A 24288-nucleotide genomic window follows, 5' to 3' on the forward strand; every position below is an offset into this window, starting at 1 on the left:
CGGTGGGGGGTATTACGTAGTGCATAGGTGCATGAATGAGTGACTCACTGTTTATATGTTTTGAACACAACATGTGTGCAGGACTGTATGGGTGGATGAGTGTGTGTATGGGTGTGTTAGTGAGTGAATGACTGTCTCAATAGTGTCTTTATGAGTAACTACATATGTTTTAAACTAGTATATGTGACTATTGGTGTATATAAGTGAGTATATGTGAGAGTGAGAGATTGAAAGAGTTCCTGTATGAAAAAGTATGTGTTTTTATAAGTGATTGTTTAAAAGACTAAGTATGTGTAAGTTTCCGTAGAAGTAAGTGTGGTGGTGTGTGTATAACTGTATATGCAAGAAAATGTATGTTTGATTCTTTATTAGCATGAGTGACTATGTGTGTGATTAACTCTATGGATGAGTGGCATTGTGTAACAGGATGTATAGGTGTATGAGTACATATGATGAGTGAGTACATGTATGAGTGACTGTATAGGACTGTTGGTGAATGAGTGGATGTGTATGTGGATCTTAGAATTACTGAAGAGGTTGTTGTAACTGGTATTGGTATGTCCATTGTTTTGAAAATTTTAGTCTCTATTTTTGAATGTGTGTATCAAAGGTTATATTAGGGTGAGAGGAGGTCTGCCACTCTATCACAAGGATGATGTCATCAGTGATGTCATTTGAGATGTCATCAGTGATGTCATGAGTGATGTCACTGACCATGTCATGAGTGATGTAATATGTGACGTCATCAGCAGGGCATTGCGGGCGCGCGAGTTATAGTTAGCTGAACTAACTATAACGGGGGAATTTCAATGGTTTTGTACGAGTGAAAAGTCCAGCTAACTATAACACCCCTGAAACCTATGGTTTTTTCAGTGAATTTCTGAGGTTTTTAAATGCTAATTCCTAACTATAACGTGCCTGAAACCTATGGTTTTTTCTGTGAATTTCAAAGGTTTTTTAAATGCTAATTTCTAACTATGCCTACAGAGATAGGACATGTGAAGAAAGAAGAAAAAATGCACAGAAAGAAAAAAAAGAAGTGCAGAAAGAAGCAACAGAAGTACTCAAAGACGAAGAAAAGTGCAGGAAGAAGGATAACGTGCAGAAAGAACAAAAAGAAGTGCAGAAAGAAGCCTTGTTGCAAAATCATCCTACACCCTCAAATTTTTCAGACGGATACTGGTGGTAACTGAGTCTGACTAACCAGTCGTAGAGCCAGTGCTATGTTAAAAGACACTTAGAATACAGTGAAAACACCTACATACACTAGGGAAAATTATGCGTTGGGGTCCCTCTGTGATTAGCATGACCTCCTTTGTAAGCCCCTAGTATATAATAGGGCAGGGGAATTAAAACTACCTCCTAAAACAGGCCACAGGGCGTTTTTGCACTCGTTAACTCAGGCCCCGTCCCCTCCCTTCAACACTGTGTAGATTAAGTTCATTTGAATCCTGAGGGTCCCTAGGGTCCAACTAGCCCACTAGGTACCTCCAGTAAGTGCCACAGAGCTGCGTTGCAGAGAGGTGTAAAAAGTGGCACGGCCTGGACCGCCTCTCTGCAATGCAGCTCAGTGGCGCTTACTGGAAGCACTTGCTGGGCTAGTTAGCCCCCAGGGGCCCTCAGTATTCAAGGGAAATTATATCCCCAATTTAAAACGTGCCATAGTGCGTATTTGCACGCGTCACCTCAGGCCCCGTCCCCTCCCTTCACCACTGTGTAAACGCGCCCTGTGGCTGTTCTAAGTTGAGAGATTAAGTCCCCTTGAATCCTAAGGGTCCTTAGGGTCAAACTAGACCACTAGGTACCTCCAGTAAGCGCCACAGAGCTGCGTTGCAGAGAGGTGAAAAAAGGGGCTTGGCCTCAGAACACCTGTCTGCAGCGCAGCTCCCTGGCGCATACTGGAGATGCCTGTTGGGCTAGTGGGCCCTCAGGGACCCTCAGTATTGAAGAGGAATTAATTCCCCAACTTACAACTGGCCAGGGGGCGCGTTTGCAGAGTGCTGCAAGGAGGGGGCGTGGCCTCCGGCACGATGCCAGTCTTTTATTTATTTTAATTTTTTAAGAAGGGGGGCTGTGTGGTTCCCCTTCTTATTCTAATTTATTGGCCCTGATGACCCCATCCCCCAGGGCCTGTCTCCTAATTATATTTTTTTGACCCCAATCCCCAGGGCCGGCCACTATTTTTTATTATTTTTAAAAAATATATATTTATAGACACACCTAGGACATGCTGGACAAACCGTACGTACCTATCACCATGACGATTTGCGTGATATTCATTAAAAGGCGACTATGCATACAATGAATCCACGTGGAATGTATTTACACCACTAGTGAAGCTCTGACATGTCTGATGCCCTACCGTGCCTAATCCCGGTAGACACCCTTGTCGTTTATTTATGCAAACATGGGTAGCTATTGACAGGCACATTTAATACACATGCACACCAAGCCATTCAAAGGGGATTCGACAAAAATTTGACCAAAACTTTGCAAGAAACCCCCCTCACGGTTACTAAAACACACATCCACTGCTGGATGTGTAATACTTTTTATTTTACTCTCTGGAAAGGGGACGAACATCACTTGAGAGTCACAGCGCGCTCCTGGCAGAGCCCAATGCTGTGTTACACCCACCATTGCCTGCCGAGTGCCACACACCTCTGTGTTGTATTCCACTAGCTAGTGCATATGCTATGACACTCTCTAGCCCATGTGCACTGTAACACCACCCCGTGAATATGTCATGCCACACTTGTCTTCGCACGGGTTATATTGCCTCATCTAACGTGCCTTCCTGGATGCCTATGTTATAACGCACAGTGCTATGCCATACATATTACAATCTGGGATCCATATCTTTGTCAGAGTGCATATGGCACGTTACACTCCCCAGCACATATTTTATATTACAACTTTAGAGACTAGTTAGGTTACACAACACTGCCCTGTGCATATTACACTCCAAGGCGAATATCGCATAGCACGCGCTAGTGCCTGTGCTTTCTCGCGCTCTCCAATGAATCTGTCATTGCGCACAATGTATTGCATATTATATTTCACGCCCGGTTCATCTTATATCACACTTTTTGGTGCATAGTTTATACCATACACTATATCTAGTTTTCATTTTCAATCGTGCTCTCAGGACTATGTTCTATATAACACTGTGTTCACCTACCCTTTTCACGGGCATTACATTTTGCGATAGGGGGTGGAGGATCAGGGGGTGTTTCTGCCAAGTGAGCCCAGAGTCACAGTCACAAACGTCCTCTTCTTCCTGAATAAAAGTGAGATTATGCTGCATACTTGTTCATATTTTAAGTAGTTCGCACAGACACACGTTTTAAAAACAATAAAGTTCCTAATACCCGCCTTCTCTGAACAGTTAGCTTGCTGCCCCATCCCCCTCCTCCCTATCCTCTGTTGTGTGAATCCATGGACTAGCCTCCTCCCTCCTGCCATGCATGGTCTGATGTGCTGCCACTGCCCTCAATTTAGTATGATGTACCAGTCCACTCCTCCTGCCCTCCATTGCCCAATTCTATGCCCCATCATTGACCTCCTGCTTAAACTCTGTGCTTAGCTTGCTGCCCCTATTCTCCTTCCCCCTGCCCTCCGATGTCTTTGTGTATGCCCCTGCTCCATCCTTTTTGCCCACCATGTTCCATGGACCTGCCACTCCTATCTACTCTGAGTGTTCTGTTGAGCTGCCCCTCATCTCCCACCTGCTTAGCATTGTCAGATGACTGTAACCTGTCCCTGCCACCTCCACCCTGCCTGTCCACATGCCATGCCCCTATCCTCTTCCTCCTGTCCTACATGGTCCATTGTACTGCCACACCCTTCTGCCCGCCCTGGTCTGTTGTGCTGCAACTGCTCCTCCTGCCTGTCCCGTGCGGTCTGTTGTGAGGCCCCTTCCCCTGAACTTTCCTGTCTGTGCACAGGTCCTGACCCTCCCTTCTATCCTCCATCGTCCTTTGTGCATGCCCTTGCACCCTCCTTCTTGCCCATCATAGCCATTGTGCTGCCACTAACCCTCCCACTTGCCATGCATGGTCTTCTGTGCTGCCATGGCCCCTCCCACCTTCCCTGTGTGGTCAGTTAGCTGCCCCTGACCCCCTCCCACCTTCTCTCCATGGTCTGTGTGTATGCCATCACAGTCTCACTGTTGCTCTTCATGGTGTGTCTTGCTTCTAGTGCCCATCCTGCCTGACCTCCATGGCTATATTGCTGCTCCTGCCCTGCCCCCTTGCCCCCAGCCCTCTGTTTACATGTGCAGACCCCAACTCCCTCCCTCCTGGCTTGTCTGTTCCATTGTAATGCCCCTGATCCTCCCCTCCTGCCCTTTATGGTCTGTTATGCTGCAGCTTTCTCTCCTGTCTGTCCATTATGGTCAGCTAGCTACCATTGCCTCTTGCCCCTCAGTTCTCTGTTGTCCATGTGCATGGTCCTGTCCCCTCCCTCTTGCTTTCTATGGATTGTTGTGCTGCACTCCCGTCCCGCATGCCCTGTGTGGTGTATTGTGCTGCTGCAAACCCTGATGCCTGCCCTGCAGGGTCAGTTTGGTGCACCTCTCCATGTCCCTCCTGTCCTCTGTTATCCAAGTCCATGTCCCTACCCCATTTCCTTCCATGATCCAATGTACCATACTTGCGAACATTTTGAACTTGGTAAGAGGGAGATTTTGAAAAAAAACTGGGGTATTGATTTTCCCCTTTGAGTTACATTGAAAAAGAGGAGATTGTAGACAGGAGACAGATAAAATAAAGCCCATTTGAGCTTAAAAACATTGGACGTTTCCTGGCTGAATCGGGTCTGTTGGCATGTATGGTTGTACTACCATTGCCTCTTCCTTCTGCCCACAATGGTCTATTACATTGCCACAGCCTCTCTTGCAAGTCCTGTATTGTTTTATTTGTTGCCCCTGCCCCCCCTTTCCACTGCCCTCCATAGTCTGTTGTGCTTCCACCGCCCTTCCTGCCTGCTCAGTGTGGTTAAATTGTTGCCTTTGCACCCTCCTCCCTGCCTTCAATTTTCAGAGTCCGTGCCCCTGGCCTTTGCCTCTCAACAGTATCCTAATGAACAACTAGATTGCTAACATTCTATATTTATTACAAAAGTGTGGAACGCCTGACGTCATCTTGATGTAATCAAAACTGTAATACCTAGAGCATTTCCTTTAGAAATTACATATATGAGAGGGTCTTAGTGGCATCAAAATTATGGTTAGTGCTTTAAAAGACTAAAATAAGGACATATTTTCTGAGTTTTCAAATAGCGACAAAGCACTTTTAAATTATTTGTTATCTTTATGTTTTTTTATCCAGTTGACCACTTGATTAAATGTTGCACTTAGGGGAGAGGATGTGGTGAACTGCAGACTTTGCAACTGGGGAACCAGGTTGGAGTTTCTGCTTCAGCTCGACATTCTGTGATTCTGGTCAAATCACTTAGTCTCCCCATGTCTACAACCAAAATGAATTTGGTCATGTGTGATATAACCAATGCTCATGTAAAGCACTCCAATACCTGACAAGTCTGCACTATATAACAAAATAATAAGTGTTTTGCACACTTCTGTCATTGGGCTATATTTGGGCTACATCTGGGTGATTTTGGGCTACATTTGGGCTCTTTTGTCTCCGGTGGCCATCTTGGGAGATTTATTTGTTATGAAGTTTCCTTATTTCCTCATGTTCTGCAGTCTCCTCAGTAGGAAATGCTTTCAGTTTTTTACTTTGATTCCATCATGAAGGTATTCAGATATGTCACACATTTGCCATAAATTCTGAATGTTAGCACTCTAGTTGCTCTTTAGATCACTGTAGTAAAACTACTGTTCACCATGGAAGTCTGCTCCTGGTATTAAAAGTGCATGTTTCAGTCTGCATGTCAGAATTTTTTTATGAAATAGAAGAGGATTTGAGAAGTCACTCAAAATGTGCCCTCATTTTCTTTCTTCAGCATTCATCATAATTTCTATGGCAAAATGAACCCCCTCATTGTGTTCCTTTTTAAATTAAATGTTTTAAGTGTTACCAGTTTATTCCAATCAAGATGGCTTCAGGTGTGCCATACTTTTGTCATAATGAAAACAGTAAGCGCTCTAGTTGTTTTTAAGAACACTCTGGGACATTCTGTCATTGGGCTATACTTGGGCTACATCTGGGTGATATTTGGGCTACATTTGGGCTCTTTTGTCTCTGGTGGCCATCTTGGGAGACTTATTTGTTATGAAGTTTCCTAATTTCCTCATTTACTGCAGTCTCCTCAGTAGGAAATACTTTCAGTTTTTTACTTTGATTCCATCAAGAAGGCATTCAGATGTGTCCCACATTTGCCATAAATTCAGAATGTTAGCACTCTTTTTGCTCATTAGATCACTGTAGTAAAGCTACTGCTCACCAGGGAAAACTGCTGCTGGTATTGAAAGTGCATGTTTCAGACTGCATGTCAGAATTTTTTAATGAAATAGAAGATGATTTGAGAAGTCACTCAAAATGTGCCCTAATTTTTCTTTCTGCAGCACCAATCGTACTTTTTATGGAAAAATGAACCCCCTAATTTTGTTCCTTTTTAAATTAAATGTTTTAAGAGTTACCACTTTAATCCAAGCAAGATGGCTTCAGGTGTGCCATACGTTTATCATAAGTAGGACTGTTAGCGCTCTAGTAGTTCTTTGGAACACTCTGGGAAGCTGCAGTAGAACACAAAGGAATCAACTGACAGTCTCTGCCCTTGTTGGATGTACATGTTTTACTGAGAATGTCAGAATTCATTCTCACATGACTGAGAAAGATAATGTGAATTTACAGAAAATAAGCTCTCAGTTTAGCTTATAGATCACCTTCCAAACCTCTGTGGGAAAAGCATGAGAAAATATTTTTCTCTCAATCATGATATCCCAGCAGAAGGCTTTTCCCCATGGTGAAATCACCTTAGAAAATACCACAATTCCTAAAATGAGTATGGTACCATCAACAAATGATTTATAATGTAACTAAAGTCTTAAAACCTTCTATTAACTGCAATGCTTTTTAATGAGGTGCTATCATGTATATTGGTTTCAAGATGGCTGCCAACACTTCTTGAATGAAGTGCTGACAGCCAATCAGATCTCAGGATGAGATGTGTGGTTAGGCTCCGCCCACATATATATATGATTTTACTTTTGATTTTCTCAGGAACTACTGAACAGATTGACACCAGACCTGCAAAAGGCACTTCCCTGACCTGAGGACTACCTCTTTGCCTAATTTAAAGTAATTCTGTTCAGCCGTTCGGGCTGTACCTTGGACTAAAGGTCCCTATGGAAAATTGCATGGGGAAAACATGTTTTGGGACCCCCCTTTTTTCTCAGCCCCCGCTTGACGAATCCCCCCGAGACTTTCAGGGTAGGAGCGGAGCGGAGCGCCCCACCTATTTTGAAAATTTCGCGAGGATTCGTCAACCGGCGCCAAAGGTATTCCAAATAGAATGTTGCGGATTTCCTATGGAAACACGGTCCTAACTATAACTATCTACTGGCGACCGCCAGTAGATAATATACATACATATATATAAATGTAAATGCATATATATGCATATATATGGGCATATGTGTGCGTTGAGAGAGAGGTAGACAGAGTTAGAGAGGTAGAGGTGTAGAGGTAAAGGTGTAGAAGTAGAGAGGTAGAGAGGTAGAGGTAGAGAGGAAGAGGTAGAGAGGTAGACAGTAGTAGAGAGAGAGGTAGAGTGAGGTAGAGAGGTAGAGAGTGAGTGATAGAGAATAGAGAGGGAGTAGTAGAGAGTAGTAGAGGCAGTAGCAGAGAGTGAGTAGTAGAGAGTAGCAGAGAGTGAGTAGTAGAGAGTGAGTAGTATAGAGTAGTAGAGAGTGAGTAGTAGAGTGAGTAGTAGAGAGAAGTAGAGAGTAGTAGAGAGTGAGTAGTAGAGACTAGTAGTAGAGTGATAGAGAATAGAGAGGGAGTAGTAGAGAGTAGTAGAGGCAGTAGCAGAGAGTGAGTAGTACAGAGTAGCAGAGAGTGAGTAGCAGAGAGAGAGTAGTAGAGAGTAGTAGAGAGTGAGTAGTAGAGTGAGTAGTAGAGTGAGTAGTAGAGAGTAGTAGAGAGTGAGTAGTAGAGTGAGTAGTAGAGTGAGTAGTAGAGAGGGAGTAGTAGAGAGTAGTAGTAGAGAGAGTAGTAGAGAGTGAGTAGTAGAGAGTGAGTAGTAGAGAGTAGTAAAAAGTGAGTAGTAGAGAGTAATAGAGAGTGAGTAGTAGAGAGAGGGTAGTAGAGCGTAGTAGAGTAGTAGAGAGTAGTGGAGTAGTAGAGAGTGAGTAGTAGAGTGAGTATTAGAGAGTAGTAGAGTGAGTAGTAGAGAGTAGTAGAGAGCGAGTAGCAGAGAGCAAGTAGTAGAGAGTGTGTAGTAGATAATGAGTAGGAGAGGGTAGTTGAGAGTGAGTAGGAGAGAGAGTAGTAAAGAGTGAGAAGTAGAGAGAGTAGTCAAGAGTAGTAGAGTAGTAGAGAGGGAGTAATAGAGTGAGTAGTAGAGAGTAGTTGAGAGCGAGTAGTAGAGAGTGAGTAGTGGAGAGTGAGAAGTAGAGAGTAGTAGAGAGAGAGTAGTAGAGAGTGAGTAGTAGAGAGTGAGTAGTAGAGAGTAGTAGAGAGTGATTAGTAGAGAGAGAGTAGTAGAGAGTGAGTAGTAGATAGTAGTAGAGTGAGTAGTAGAGAGTGAGTAGTAGAGAGTGAGTAGTAGAGAGTAGTAGAGAGTGAGTAGTAGAGAGAGAGTAGTAGAGAGTGAGTAGTAGATAGTAGTAGAGTGAGTAGTAGAGAGTGAATAGTAGAGAGAGAGTAGTAGAGAGTAGGCCTGGGCTAAATTTCCGTTCCACTCGCAGAAATTGTGATAATTTGACATTTTCGTGTTCCGCAGAGAGCGCGAAAATGTGCAAAATTTCCGCGTTCTCCACGAGATGTTGGATTGTTGGTAGCCATTTGCGCTGTCTCGCGACATTTCGCGCCCGCAGTAATGTCATGCGTCGCGCAATCACGTCTTTCTTCTCGCGATCATAAACCGCGAGAAGAGTGAAAACAAGATGGCCGCGCCCGCGAGCAACCGCATGGGTAAGTTGGCGAGCCGCGATTACGCAGAAAATACCGCGAACGGGTGGAAAAAAACTTCCGCATCTTCACGATATTTCCGCGTTTGCAGAGATTTGTAACATTTTCGCGATAATTTGCAAAAGTCGCTTTCGTAAATTCCGCCCACCCCTAGTAGAGAGTGAGTAGTAGAGTAGTAGAGAGTGAGTGGTAAAGAGTAATAGAGAGTAGTAGAGTGAGTAGTAGAGTGAGTAATAGAGAGAGTAGTAGAGAGTAGTAGAGTAGAAGAGAGTGAGTAGTAGAGAGTGAGTAGTAGAGAGTAGTAGAGAGCGAGTAGTAGAGAGTGAGTAGGAGAGAGTAGTAGAGAGCGAGTAGTAGAAAGTGAGTAGTAGAGAGTGAATAGTAGAGAGTGTAGTAGAGAGTGAGTAGTAGAGAGTAGTAGAGTGAGCAGTAGAGAGTGAGTAGTAGAGAAAGAGTAGTAGAGAGTAGTAGAGAGTGAGTAGTAGAGAGTGAGTAGTAGAGAGTGAGTAGTAGAGAGTAGTAGAGTGAGTAGTAGAAAGTGAGTAGTAGAGAGAGAGTAGTAGAGAGTAGAAGAGAGTGAGTAGTAGAGTAGGAGAGAATGAGTGGTAGAGAGTAGTAGAGTGAGTAGTAGGGAGTATTAGAGAGTGAGTAGTAGAGAGTGAGTAGAAGAGAGTAATAGAAGAGAGTAGTAGTGAGTAGTAGAGAGTAGTAAAGAGTGAGTAGTCGAGAGTAGTCGCGAGTGAGTAGTAGAGAGTGAATAGTAGAGAGAGAGAAGTAGAGAGTGAGTAGTAGAGAGTAGTAGAGAGTGAGTAGTAGAGAGTAGTAGAGAGTGAGTAGTAGAGTAATACAGTAGTAGAGAGTGAGTAGCAGAGAGTAGTAGAGACTGAGTAGTAGAGAGTGAGTAGTAGAGAGAGAGTAGTAGAGAGTGAGTAATAGAGTAGTAGAGAGTAGTCAGTCAGTGTCAGTCAGTCAGTGTCAGTCAGTCAGTCAGTGTCAGTCAATCAGTGTCAGTGTCAGTCAGTGTCAGTCAGTCAGTGTCAGTCAATCAGTGTCGGTCAGTGTCAGTCAGTCAGTCAGTCAGTGTCAGTTAGTCAGTGTCAGTCAATCAGTGTCAGTCATTGTCAGTCAGTCAGTGTCAGTCAATCAGTGTCAGTCAGTGTCAGTGTCAGTCAGTGTCAGTGTTAGTCAATCAGTGTCAGTCAGTGTCAGTCAGTGTCAATCTGTCAGTGTCAGTCAGTCAGTGTCAGTCTGTCAGTGTCAGTCAGTCAGTGTCAGCTAGAGCAGCTCTGCTGACCTGGATCTCTGGCTCTAAAGCAGTTCTGCTGACCTTGTTCTCTCTCTCTAAAGCAGCTCTGCTGACCTGGTTTCTCTGGCTCTACAGCAGGTCTGCTGACCTGGTTCTCTGGCTCTAGAGCAGCTCTGCTGACCTAGTTCTTAGGCTACAGAGCAGCTCTGCTGATCTGGTTCTCTGGCTCTACAAGAGCTCTGCTGACCTGGTTCTCTGGCTCTAAAGCAGCTCTGCTGACCCGGTTCTATGGCTCTAAAGCAGTTCTGCTGACATGGTTCTCTGGCTCTAGAGCAGCTCTGCTGACCTGGTTCTCTCCCTCTAAAGCAGCTCTACTGACCTGGTTTCTCTGGCTCTACAGTGGCTCTACTGACCTGGTTCTCTGGCTCTAAAGCAGCTCTGCTGACCTGGTTCTTAGGCTCTAGATCAGCTCTGCTGACCTGGTTCTCTGGCTCTAAAGCAGCTCTGCTGACCTGGTTCTCTGGCTCTAAAGCAGCTCTGCTGGCCTAGTTCTCTGGCTCTAAAGCGGCTCTGCTGACCTGGTTCTCTTCCTCTAAAGCAGCTCTGCTGACCTGGTTCTCTGGCTCTAAAGCAGTTTTGCTGACCTGGTTCTCTGCCTCTAGAGCAGCTCTGCTGACCTGGTTCTTTGACTCTAAAGCAGCTCTGCTGACCTGATTCTCGGCCTCTAGAGCAGTTCTGCTGACCTGGGTCTCTGGCTCTAGAGCAGCTTTGCTGACCTGGGTCTCTGGTTCTAGAGCAGCTCTGCTGACCTGCTTCTTAGGCTCTAGAGCAGATCTGCTGACCTGGTTCTCTGGCTCTACAACGGCTCTGCTGACCTGGTTTCTCTGGCTCTACAGCACCTCTGCTGACCTTGTTCTCTGCACTCACGATGCACGCACCCGACTTTGCGAAAATATATTTAAAAATAATATAAGTTTATTATAAGTACAAATATGTTATTTTTATGACTATCTTAGATAATCTCTTGCCCTAATATGTATATTAAAGACAAATACATATCATTTTGGAACATAATTTTTTTTTGAGGGAGTTGCGCACCCAGCGCGCCCCAGCACGTATATGACATCACACGGGACCCGCCACCGCGCAAGCATCTCGTACCGTAATGCGCATGTGTCGCGAATGCGCGGGAGCAGGAGTCGCGGACTGGTCGGATACCAATCGCGCACATCACGTAATATTAAATGTATATGATGTAACTGAAAAACACGCAGCCATATGCGGGTCCTTCACGACTTTTCTAAAATAGCGGCTAGAATCCGCGCACCCACCGTGATGTGTACGCTTTGAGTGCGCGACTCAGGGAAAAAACATTTTTTTAAAGAAAATAATATAAATATATTAAAATTAAAAATTAAAACAAAAAAATGATTCAATATTTCAGGTTGAATTTTTTTTTAATGTTTTTTTGCAATTTTCAGAAAAATATATAATGTTATTTAATTAATAAAATATTTATAAATGAACAGTTAAAAAACTGTAGAAAATCGGTACAAAAAAAAGGTATAACTACTATCACACTTAAAAATTAGCATTTAAAAAACCTTTGAAATTCACTGAAAAAAACATAGGTTTCAGAGACGTTATAGATAGAAATTAGCATTTAAAAAAGCTTTGAAATTCACTGAAAAAACCATAGGTTTCAGAGACGTTATAGTTAGAAATTAGCATTTAAAAAACCTTAGAAATTCACAGAAAAAAACATAGGTTTCAGGGGTGTTATACTTAGCTGGCCATTTCACTCGTACAAAACCATAGAAGTTCCTCCGTTATAGTTAGTTCTGCTAACTATAACTTGCGCGCCCGCAATGCACTGCTGATGATGTCACATATTGCATCATTCATGACATGGTCAGTGACATCACTGATGACATCTCAAATGACATCACTGATAACATCATCCACGTGACAATCTGATACACCTCATCATACATTAGTATAACCTTTCATCACTCACTGTAAAATACAGAGTATCATATTTGAAACCATTGACACACCAATACCAGTTACTACATACCCACTCACTGATTCCTAAGTCTACACACACAACTACCCATTCAACAACAGAAACATTTATACATGCAGTCACTGATTAATAGAACACTATCAAATGCACTTATACACATATATAGACATTGCCACATCAGCAGTCATCTTAGTCAGTTATGCAATCATCCTACTCACTCATGAAAATAATTAATCACACTTACATTTACTCACTTACACAATTATCCAACAACACCTCATTTATTCAAACACATAGTAACTCATAGTTAATATGTTAAAAAAACACCATTACAATTATACACTCATTCATATAATTACTCTCACAATCACTGACTCTAAAACATACTTATTTATATACACCAACTCTCACATACAATGCCTTTTATTTTTTTACTTTGTTGAAGATGTACAACTAAAACATATTTCACTCACCAACACACAACAAAATACACTCAGTCACCCAAACAACTGTTTCCACATGCACTATTAAACCTATACACCTAGTCAATCAACCATTCACACATCTATGCATAGAGTTACACACACCCCATCCAACCACACCCAAACTCAGTGTCCCATACAAATACTCACCCAACTAATTAATAACTCATATACACACTCATGTAGTTAGTGACCAACTGATGCAGCATGTTATACAACAACAGAGACAGTGATGCACACATTCACATAGTTTAGTTACTAATCCATGTATTAAGTGACACACTTTTAATTACTCACTTAAACGGACAGTCAGACAGCTACTAAATCCTCCTTCCAGACAGTTATATATCCACTCAATCTTCAATACAGATAGGTATATATATATAATACATATTTAAATTTCAAACTAAACCACATTCACTGGATGATGTCATCAGTGATGTCATCAGTGATGTCATTTGAGATGTCATCAGTGATGTTATCAGTGATGTCACTGACCATGTCATGAATGATGCAATATGTGACATCATCAGCAGTGCATTGCGGGCGCGCGAGTTATAGTTAGCAGAACTAACTATAACGGAGGAATTTCTATGGTTTTGTACGAGTGAAATGGCCAGCTAACTATGACACCCCTGAAACCTATGTTTTTTTCTGTGTGTATATATATATATATATATATATATATATATATATCAACGCTACAAGGTGCCCCACTGGTGAGGAGCACTCTGCATCAGCACAATTCAATTCCAGGTACGAACACCGTCTGGCTTGCCGATAGTTTGAACAGCTGTCCCGTTGTTAACGCTGACGCGTTTCGAAGTATGACTTCTTCTTCAAAGGCTTCAACGGTAAAGGTGCGCATTTCCAGCCACTAATACGCCCTCATTTATACTTGATTGCACGCCCACAAATGGGCCGTCCATGATGAATTCTGTGCAGTGTATCCTGGGGTGGTAGTGCCGGAAAGACTCTTCCCACAAATGGTGCACTAATATACTGTTAGTATTAAAAGTTCTCAGATGAACCTCAGCAGGCCGTGGATGTTCTTATCCTGTGCCGGTGCCCCATTGCGTGGCTCTTTGTATAATGAACCACGCGGCCCCCGTGTTAAGCGGGGTGGTGCTCCTCGGCGGCTGGGACCGCCGCTTAACATCAACGCTACAAGGTGCCCCACTGGTGAGGAGCACTCTGCATCAGCACAATTCAATTCCAGGTACGAACACCGTCTGGCTTGCCGATAGATTGAACAGCTGTCCCGTTGTTAACGCCGACGCGTTTCGAAGTATGACTTCTTCTTCAAAGGCTTCAACAGTAAAGGTGCGCATTTCCAGCCACTAATACGCCCTCATTTATACTTGATTGCACGCCCACAAATGGGCCGTCCATGATGAATTCTGTGCAGTGTATCCTGGGGGTGGTAGTGCCGGAAAGACTCTTCCCACAAATGGTGCACTAATATACTGTTAGTATTAAAAGTTCTCAGATGAACCTCAGCAGGCCGTGGATGTTCTTATCCTGTGCCGGTGCCCCATTGCGTGGCTCTTTGTATAATGAACCACGTGGCCCCCGTGTTAAGCGGGGTGGTGCTCCTCGGCGGCTGGGACCGCCGCCTAACATCAACGCTACAAGGTGCCCCACTGGTGAGGAGCACTCTGCATCAGCACAATTCAATTCCAGGTACGAACACCGTCTGGCTTGCCGATAGATTGAACAGCTGTCCCGTTGTTAACGCCGACGCGTTTCGAAGTATGACTTCTTCTTCAAAGGCTTCAACGGTAAAGGTGCGCATTTCCAGCCACTAATACGCCCTCATTTATACTTGATTGCACGCCCACAAATGGGCCGTCCATGATGAATTCTGTGCAGTGTATCCTGGGGGTGGTAGTGCCGGAAAGACTCTTCCCACAAATGGTGCACTAATATACTGTTAGTATTAAAAGTTCTCAGATGAACCTCAGCAGGCCGTGGATGTTCTTATCCTGTGCCGGTGCCCCTTTGCGTGGCTCTTTGTATAATGAACCACGTGGCCCCCGTGTTAAGCGGGGTGGTGCTCCTCGGCGGCTGGGACCGCCGCCTAACATCAACGCTACAAGGTGCCCCACTGGTGAGGAGCACTCTGCATCAGCACAATTCAATTCCAGGTACGAACACCGTCTGGCTTGCCGATAGATTGAACAGCTGTCCCGTTGTTAACGCCGACGCGTTTCGAAGTATGACTTCTTCTTCAAAGGCTTCAACGGTAAAGGTGCGCATTTCCAGCCACTCATACGCCCTCATTTATACTTGATTGCACGCCCACAAATGGGCCGTCCATGATGAATTCTGTGCAGTGTATCCTGGGGGTGGTAGTGCCGGAAAGACTCTTCCCACAAATGGTGCAGTAATATACTGTTAGTATTAAAAGTTCTCAGATGAACCTCAGCAGGCAGTGGATGTTCTTATCCTGTGCCGGTGCCCCATTGCGTGGCTCTTTGTATAATGAACCACATGGCCCCCGTGTTAAGCGGGGTGGTGCTCCTCGGCGGCTGGGACCGCCGCCTAACATCAACGCTACAAGGTGCCCCACTGGTGAGGAGCACTCTGCATCAGCACAATTCAATTCCAGGTACGAACACCGTCTGGCTTGCCGATAGATTGAACAGCTGTCCCGTTGTTAACACCGACGCGTTTCGAAGTATGACTTCTTCTTCAAAGGCTTCAACGGTAAAGGTGCGCATTTCCAGCCACTAATACGCCCTCATTTATACTTGATTGCACGCCCACAAATGGGCCGTCCATGATGAATTCTGTGCAGTGTATCCTGGGGGTGGTAGTGCCGGAAAGACTCTTCCCACAAATGGTGCACTAATATACTGTTAGTATTAAACTGTTATACCTCACAAACATCTTCAAAGATGGATAAGTTGCTCCAAACAAAGGGGGTTACTTCATCATAGTAATTTATTTAACCATCATAGTAAAAACAGACAAGTGTCCGCCCTGGACGCATTTCGATCACATGAGCGATCTTGATCACCTGACACGCCTGTGACGGGTTGCCATTTTTAATAGAATACAACCAATAAAAACCTTCCAGTGATTGAAACATCGTGTGAATTTAAAGCTATACAAGCACCATAAAGTGCCACAGAAAATCAGCGAACCTCTTTGAATTAATTTAATAGTTTTACTTCATTTAGCCAATGCTTATAAAAACAGACTGTTAAGAGTAAATCACATAGTATTGACATCTACCAATCATAGAGAATGGAAATCATACAAGGACTAGTGCCTTTTATGAGTGCACATTATCACTGCCCTCCTGTTTGTGTTGTAGCTAAAATGAAACATGTGAACATATTCATGCATACAACGCTGATAAATTGGCAACCGGGGAAATAAGTAACACGTAACAAGGCTAATGCCTATTAATACATTACACAAAAACAGTGTGTTCAAGTTTGAATACCTAAAATACAAGGCAAGTGCCTATTTCTTCAAATGGTTATAGTCTATATTTACCTAATATGTCCTATTAATAATTAATGTGACCTTCTTTCTCCTGTGAGACCTGTGACAAACCAAAGCACCGGCTGTTATTCAAGTGAAAATATGGATAACCATTACATTCACATATCGTATATATTTGAGAGGATCCTGTGCACTGACAATAAAAAAGTACTAATGGTGCAAGATATTGTGTTCTACCAAAAAAAAGGGAATTAAAAATAAAGTTTTGTTGTTAAAAAAATGTTGTTTTTAGGTGGTGCAGCCAAGGATAGTAATTGTGAATATTATTCAGTTGCTGTGCAGACTCTTCAAATGGCACGGCTATCAAGTATTTCAACCTATTCTGTGTACTGTTGACATATGAATCAAGCATATTACAGCCATATTATCAACAACTGTACACAATCCCAATTGCAAACAGGTTAAGAGTGGAATAGAATCAATCTCAAAGATTAACATTGTGTTGGTAACAAGTTCATTTCCATGAGCAATTAGCACTTTAAAGAAAGTTCTAATGATATAGATATGTTATCCAATATCCCACTTTATATACTAAACATTAGACAGAAACTCCTATATTATTTATAAGAAGTGATGTAAGTCCTCACTGGTGTTTAAACGATGCGGTATGCGTGTATCTAGCATGAGAATGAACGAAGACTCCATCTGTCTTAATCTTTTCTCCCTATTGCCTCCCTGAAAATTAGGGGGAACAACCCAATTACAGAATATGTCAGGTCCTGCAATCTGTTATTATGAACTGCTTTGAAATGGCACGCTACAGGATAATTGTCATCCGAGTTCACAATAGCGCGCAAATGTTGAAGAATCCGGTTAAATACCGGAAGCTTCGTGCTGCCAATATATTTCAATTGGCATGTACATTGCAATTGATATACAGCAAAGTCAGTTCTGCATGTATAGTGTTCTTTTATACAGATTGGAGATTCACTGAAAGCTGTATAGTATTCAGACAGATTCAAACCAAACTTACATGCTCTGCATGACGAGCATTTGAAAAAGCCTGGTTTGAACAGCCAATTGGTTTTAGTTACAACCTCAGGACATGTTTTAACAAGCGCATCCCTTATAGAGGGTGCCCGCCTGAAAGTTATAGCAGGAAGTTTAGGCAATACGAATCTAAGCGTTAGGTCTGTCAAAACAATAGGCCAATGTTTGTATATAATATGTCTAATGTTCTTCTCCTGTTTGCTAAAAGTCGTAATGAGGCGGATAGCTTGTGTTGGTTCAGATGTGGGCTCAATGTGGATTGGAGTCTCGAGGCTTTTTTTGGTTACTAGACATAGGTCCCGTGGTCGCAAGTTAGCTTTATCCAAAGCCTTGGATAAATCAGAATGCGCATAACCCCGCGTCAAAAATCGTGAAAAAGCCTCTTTCTGACATTTGTCTAAATCCAATTTCACAGCTCACAGCCCCCGCCAGCCCCGGGGACCGCCATCTCCCAGGGCTACAAAATACATGGCTGGGGGGCTGAAAGTACCCCCCAGCCCTGGGGACCGGCATCCCCCGGGGCTTTACAAATAAATGGGCGGGGGGGCTCAAAGGCACCCCAAGCCATGGGGACTATCACCCCCCGGGGCTTTGTACATTGTGGGAGGGGGGCCGCGCAGATCCCCTCCTAGAGCCCTCGAGGGCCCGGGGGACGGCCACCCACCATGGCCGGCTCCTGCAGTGTCTCGAGGTGCCCACCCCCAGGACACTGCTGTTTGCTATGGTAGGGTGGGAGCCTCGCGGCTCCCGCCCTGCCATAGCAAATTAGGTTTGAATTTTGAAAGAGAGAGCAGGGAAACCTGCTTTCTATTTCAAAATGCGAACCAGATTGCTTTTCCACATGGGGAGCTGCATGTTAGCAGCTCCCCATGTGGAAAAGCAATGCAGGCTCCCGAAGGACGCGGGGAGCCGGCGGGACCGTGGGGGCATTGGGGCTCCCCCCACTGTCCCCAATGTTGTATATAGGCCCTGGGGATGGGGTCCCCGGGGAGAATAAAAATTAGGGGTAGGTGCTAAAAAATGTTTTACGGTAAAATTAGAGGTCGTGCACCCAGCGCGGTGCTCAGTGCGGCCCCGTAGTGTGAACTTGTCGGGTGTGCGACTCCCAGCGCGGTCCTCTGGTGTGAACGCGTTGGGTGCGCGACTCCCCTAAAAAAATTAGGAAAAAAAAGAATAAAGAAAATATTACAAATATGTTAAAATATAAATAAATAAAAAAACAATATTTGAGTTTCAATATTTTTTAATTTTTCCCATTTATATAAAAAATATATAATGTAATTTGAAAAATAAAATATGTAAAAATAAATAGTTTAAAAAATGTACAAAATCATTATTAAAAAAATAAATATAACTATTATTACATTTTAAAATTGTCAGTTAAAAAACCTTTGAAATTCACTGACAAAACCATAGGTTTCAGGCTTGATATAGTTAGGAATTAGCATTTAAAAAACCTTAGAAATTCACTGAAAAAAAACATAGGTTTCAGGGCTGTCATTTGAGATGTCATCAGTGATGTCATCAGTGATCTCACTGACCATGTCATGAATGATGTAATATGTGACATCATCAGCAGTGGATTGCAGGCGCGCGAGTTATAGTTATTAGAACTAACAATATAACAATGGTTTTGTACGAGTGAAATGTCCAGCTAACTATAACAGCCCTGAAACTTATGTTTTTTTCAGTGAATATATATATATTCGAAGCAAAAATGTCCTTATGGGGGGAACAACTTGTTGCTGGTGCCGGCGGCGAGGAAAGGACTTGTCCCCACAAAGTATTTCAGAGCAATTTGGAAGAAAACGCTGCACTCGCTCTGGAATAGTCAATTAGATTTTATTGACTACATTTCTCTCCACCTACGCGTTTCAAGCTGAACACAGCTCTTGATCACGGTAGTTTTACATGTCCGTTTTTGTTTTCATCATTTTATACCAAGTAGCCACATGAGCCGGTAATGAGGCATTGTGGACTGTGTAATTTCTAAGAAATTGGATGACAAATTGTGTATCTGTTAAACCAGTTCGCTCCTGTAGGTAATCATAATTCTACGTCACTGAAATGAATTACGTGGCCTGAGTGGCCAGATCAGGTGAGCATGAATGAAAGTTCATTAAATTACGGCGAGCAGCTTTAATGCTAGCATTGGTGTTAAGTAATACATAAGTTGGTTTAGCGGCTAAGTGCCTGATTATTTTACCATCTGGGAGTTGAACTTGTTGACAGAGATTGTTTTACAGATAACTTTGTATATACATCCACTCATTCAAAGAAGAAAAAGAAGAAAAAGTAGGAAAAAAGTAAAAAGAGGAGAAAGAGAAAAATAATTAAGAAAAAGAGAGGTAACAAGGAAACGAGAGATGAGAAGGGAGATGAGGAAGAGAGAAGATTAGATTATAACATTACAATAGTCCTGAAGTTACAGTCCATAATTAAACTTGCATGTAAAAATTATAGATGTACATGCACCTCCTCATCTCCATTAAGCCCAAGCGGATTTTTGGATTTAAAACGAATTATGAGTTTGGATTCCAGTCGTCACAATTATTGAGTTCTGTTGCCTCCTCTCTCATGGTCGGGTATCATGGCTAGACCTGAGTATTTGATATCTAACCAAGTCTTTCCAACATGATTCTGGATGTGCTTGGCTATAGCATAAGTATTGTCTTTGTTCTGAATTGCTCAAATGTGTTCTTGTATACGTTTTTTCAACTGACATTTTAGTTGATCCGATGTAACGTTGACCACAGCAACATTCGATTAAATAAACAACAAACTGGGATTCACAAGTAATTGTTCCCTTGATTTCAAATGTTTGACCTTTGGGATCTTTGATTGTTTTCAGATTTCTTCCCACTTTGCAGGCCTTGCATGTCAAGCATTTAGTGAATCCTTTCTGTCTTTTTTGGAGCCAAGTGTCTGTTTTTTTGATTTCAAAATGACTACGAACCAATGTATCACAGATTGAAGGTGCTTTCCTGTAGAAAATCAATGGTCGGTTTCCTATCTTAGTACCAATGTCTGGATCCTTTTTAATTATATTCCAGTACTTCATAAGAATTTTATGAATTTTTAAGCTTTCTTTGGAATATGTTAAGATAAGTCGCGTTGAGTCATCTTTCAATACTGTCGATTTGTTTTTATCAATCAATGTTTGGGCTCTTGTTTTTTGTCTAGCTTTAGTCTCTCCACTTATGACAGCCTTATATTTGTATCCCCGTTGGAGGAATCGCTTTCTGGTCTCATCAAACTTGGCCTCCATTTCTTTAGGTTCAGAGCAGTTCCTTTTCATCCGTAGAAACTCACCATATGGGATGCTTTTTTTTTAGATTTTGTGGGTGGAAGCTAGTTCAATGGAGAAGACTATTAGTTGCTGTTTATTTGCAATAGGATAGTATGCACTTTTGTACCACCAAGAAGGAGCTTTCCAATCCCCCAGCAACTGAAAAAGACATTACACCCTCCCAGAAACTGTGCGACAACCTTGCTGTCTTCTTCCACAACAAGACCTTGGCCATTTATGAAAACTTCTAACAACAACCCTTTGCTGCCGAGAGTATCAACCAGCTCACTCCTACAAACACCTTCTCACCCACTAGGACCTCCTCACCACGCAAAACACTATCTCTATCGTGAACTTAGTGCATTCTGGAGCACCCACGGACCCTTGCCCCACTATGTCTTCAACCATCGAAAGCAAGACAATCGACGACGAGCTCAGGAAAGTCCTGACTACCCCTTTCACCTCAGCCTCCTTGCCTGAGGACTGGAAACACGCTGAAGTTAAACCCCGTCTGAAAAAACCATCCGCCGAACCAGCCAAACCAAAGAACTGTTGGCCCATCTCTCTGCTCCCCTATCCTTCAAGGGGCATCAAGAAAGTGATCAACCAGCTACAAACCCATCAACTAGAACACCACAACCTCATGGATCTCTCCCAATCTGGATTTGGAGCTAACCCCAGCACCAAGATAACTCTGATTGCAGCCACCAATGACATCAGATCCATCCTGGGATACAGAGAAATGGCAGCCCTAATCCTCCTGGACCTGCATTCGATAAACTCAACCACATTTGGATCCAGCAAGATGCCTTAAAATGGATCACCTCATACCTTACTGGTAGAAAACAGACGCTCCATCTTCAACATTCACCTCGGAGCCCAAGTAGAATATCTGCAGAATCCCCCAAGGATCGTCCCTCCACTCCACCATCTTCAACACCTATGTGTCGCCCCTGGCTGACAACATCAGATCGCATGGACTCAAAATTGTCTTCTACGCCAACAACACCCAGCTCATCCTCTCACTGTCCGAAGACCCTCCACCACCAAATACAACTTCCACAGATCTATGATGAACGGCATAGACTGGATGAAGGACAACTATCTCAGACTCAACATGGAAAAGATGGAAATCCTCATCTTTGGGAACAGTACCTTGCCATGAAACGACGCATGATGGCTCACGGAACTCTACCCACACCCTACCCCAACAGACCACGCCAGCAACCTCGGCATCATCCTGGATAGCAAACTATCTATGAAGAAACAAGCCAACACAATCTCGTCCGCCTGCTTCCACATCCTTTGCATGCTCCACAAGATTTTCAGATAGCTCTCAGTCAACACTAAAAGGACCATCATGCAGGCCCTCATCACCAGCAGACTGGACAACAGTAACACACTCTATGTAGGAATCACGGCTCGCCTCCAGAAGAGACTACAGACAATGCAAAACTTAACAGGAAGAATGATCCTCGCTCCCCAGAAGAACCCACCTCAAGAAACTACACTGGCCCCCAATCCAGATGAGATGCAAGTTGAAGATGCTGACCCATGCTTACAAGGCTGTACACAACTGGCGGCCCAGGCATGTAACAACCTCCCCTTGCCTAGGACAACACCGTCACTCCAGCAATTCAAAAAAGAACTCAAGACCTGGATATTCGAATGAACAAACCACCATGCAGCAGCCTACATCTCCAGTACCTCGAGACCCTCACAGGTGATTTGCCGTACTTTATAAATGTCTGATTTATTGATTGATTGACTTTTAATAAGGTGGACGGTATATCCATCACATTAGTGGTGGAGTAACCCATCTGACAAACTCTAAATCAAGCCTAAGTTGGCTAAGTTTAACTCCCCCCCCCCCTGTGCCCCTGTGACCTTTAGCAGTCCCATGAAGTTGCACACAGTACCAAATATGCAGACTCGGACTGGGAAGCTGAAATCAACCCTGAATTTTTTTCTCACCAGTCCTTTTGTCTCCTCGTGCAATCTCTCTCATTCCAACCCTGCAGTCTCTCTCCTCACCTTTATCTTCTCCCTCTCTGATTGCCTTTTCGCTATCTCCCCCCTCAATCTCTCCCTCCTTATTTCAGTCTGTTGAAATCTCCCAGTGCCTGCTTCAATCAACCGCGAGGAGCAGGGGAAAGTTACAGAGGAACCAGGAGCGACCTTGGAATTTCAAATCAGTTTTCAAGGGCTCCAGACCACCAGGGAAATGCCCGGTGGAATAAAAGGCCTGTCCAGCCCTGTAAATACCTCATCTTGGATGAACTGCCATGCACACTAAAGAAGAGGAGAGGGAGAACCTTGACCCTCGTGTACCAAGAAGCTTGGGTATACTTCAGCTGTTCGCCAAGATCCAAAAGCCATTTTATAGTGGGGTTCTCCTTGCTCCTTAGCTGTAGAAACTACAGCAGACACTTCAGTCAAATTAATTTGGTAGTAGCCTTATTCCAACTTTCAAACTGGTTGGCATTGTTACCCATTTCAGTAAGAGTAGACCTTTCTCAAATGGCACCCTGGAGCCCATGCTGCACAGTTTCAACACCAGTGCAAACCTCAAATCATAACAGCAGTCATCCTAAAAACAGAATACTTGGGCTATATACCAGAAAAGCGGAAAGTAGTACCCAGCAAACCAGGCCCTCCAGATACCTGTGCAGTGGAACCAATAATACTCTCTTGGGTCTGATTTAACCATAGCAACACACCCTGCCTCAACCAGGACCATCTGACTCTTGTGTGAGATGGTGGTCCTAGTAAATCTCAAGGGAATAGATGAGGCAACATGAAATAAAGCCCACAGGGCACCTCTCTCCTAAGATGTACCTACCTCAAGGAGAAGAGGATGATGAGCTGATCAAAAAGTGATAAAGACATTTGAAGTAAAAAGGTCAGACTTTTTCGAATGGCAAAAATGCTGGAAATGTAACCTCATTCTTGAAAATTGGAAAGGTTAGATTTTATTTTATAACAAATAGATGAGACTAAAAAGTGTTTGGTATAAGGGAAGTCCTTCTGCCTTGCCTGTGGGTAGTGAAGGACTCCCAACATCCGGGCCATCGCGACTTATAAGTGCTTGGCATAAGAGAGGTCTTTCTGCCTTACCTGTGGGTAGTGAAGGACTCCCAATATCCGGGCCATCGGAACACTCAAGGTTGAGAATGTTTCTCCAACGATGCCGGCGAGTGGAGGGTGGGGTGGGCACCGGTATCCAGGTACAGGCCCACTCTTCCCTGAGAGCAGCTCTAGTGTCCTTTTGACAGCTCTGTTCTCAGAAATGCAAGAATCAGAAATATGGAAACCCAGAGTGATATTTGGTAATAAGCTTGGACTTTGGTTGATTTCTTCAATCGCAAACACCATAGCAAGCACATCCCGGTAATAACGAATATAGAATCTATGGTAAAAAGAGGCATAAATATATTTATATCAGCCAAGATGGTGACCAGTATGAAATTATTTTTCATTGTACAACTGAGTAGAATGAGTGACAGCATTAACATCAGCCAATGGTTGTTATGTAGAGGATCCAAATGAATCAATGGCACAAGGACATTGAGTACACATGGATCTTCCCTCCTTTCCTTCATTTAAAGCTGTGACGTATACAGAAGCCATCTGTAGCCCTT

At 43.4% G+C, this 24288-nt stretch overlaps 1 protein-coding gene across 1 annotated transcript in view; it reads right to left on the reverse strand.

Moving 5' to 3' along the window:
• The window catches only part of LOC146808521 (extracellular calcium-sensing receptor-like), a 232860-nt gene extending 208838 nt beyond the window's left edge, over nt 1–24022 (reverse strand). The window contains exon 1 of the mRNA XM_085623974.1: nt 23765–24022. Coding sequence (XP_085480100.1) covers nt 23765–24022 — 258 coding nt within the window. The remainder of the gene's footprint in view (nt 1–23764) is intronic.
• Nucleotides 24023–24288: the final 266 nt, after the last annotated feature.

The sequence above is a fragment of the Triturus cristatus genome, chromosome 8 (genome assembly GCF_964204655.1).
Source record: "Triturus cristatus chromosome 8, aTriCri1.1, whole genome shotgun sequence".
In the NCBI taxonomy this organism is placed as follows: Eukaryota; Metazoa; Chordata; class Amphibia; order Caudata; family Salamandridae; genus Triturus; species Triturus cristatus.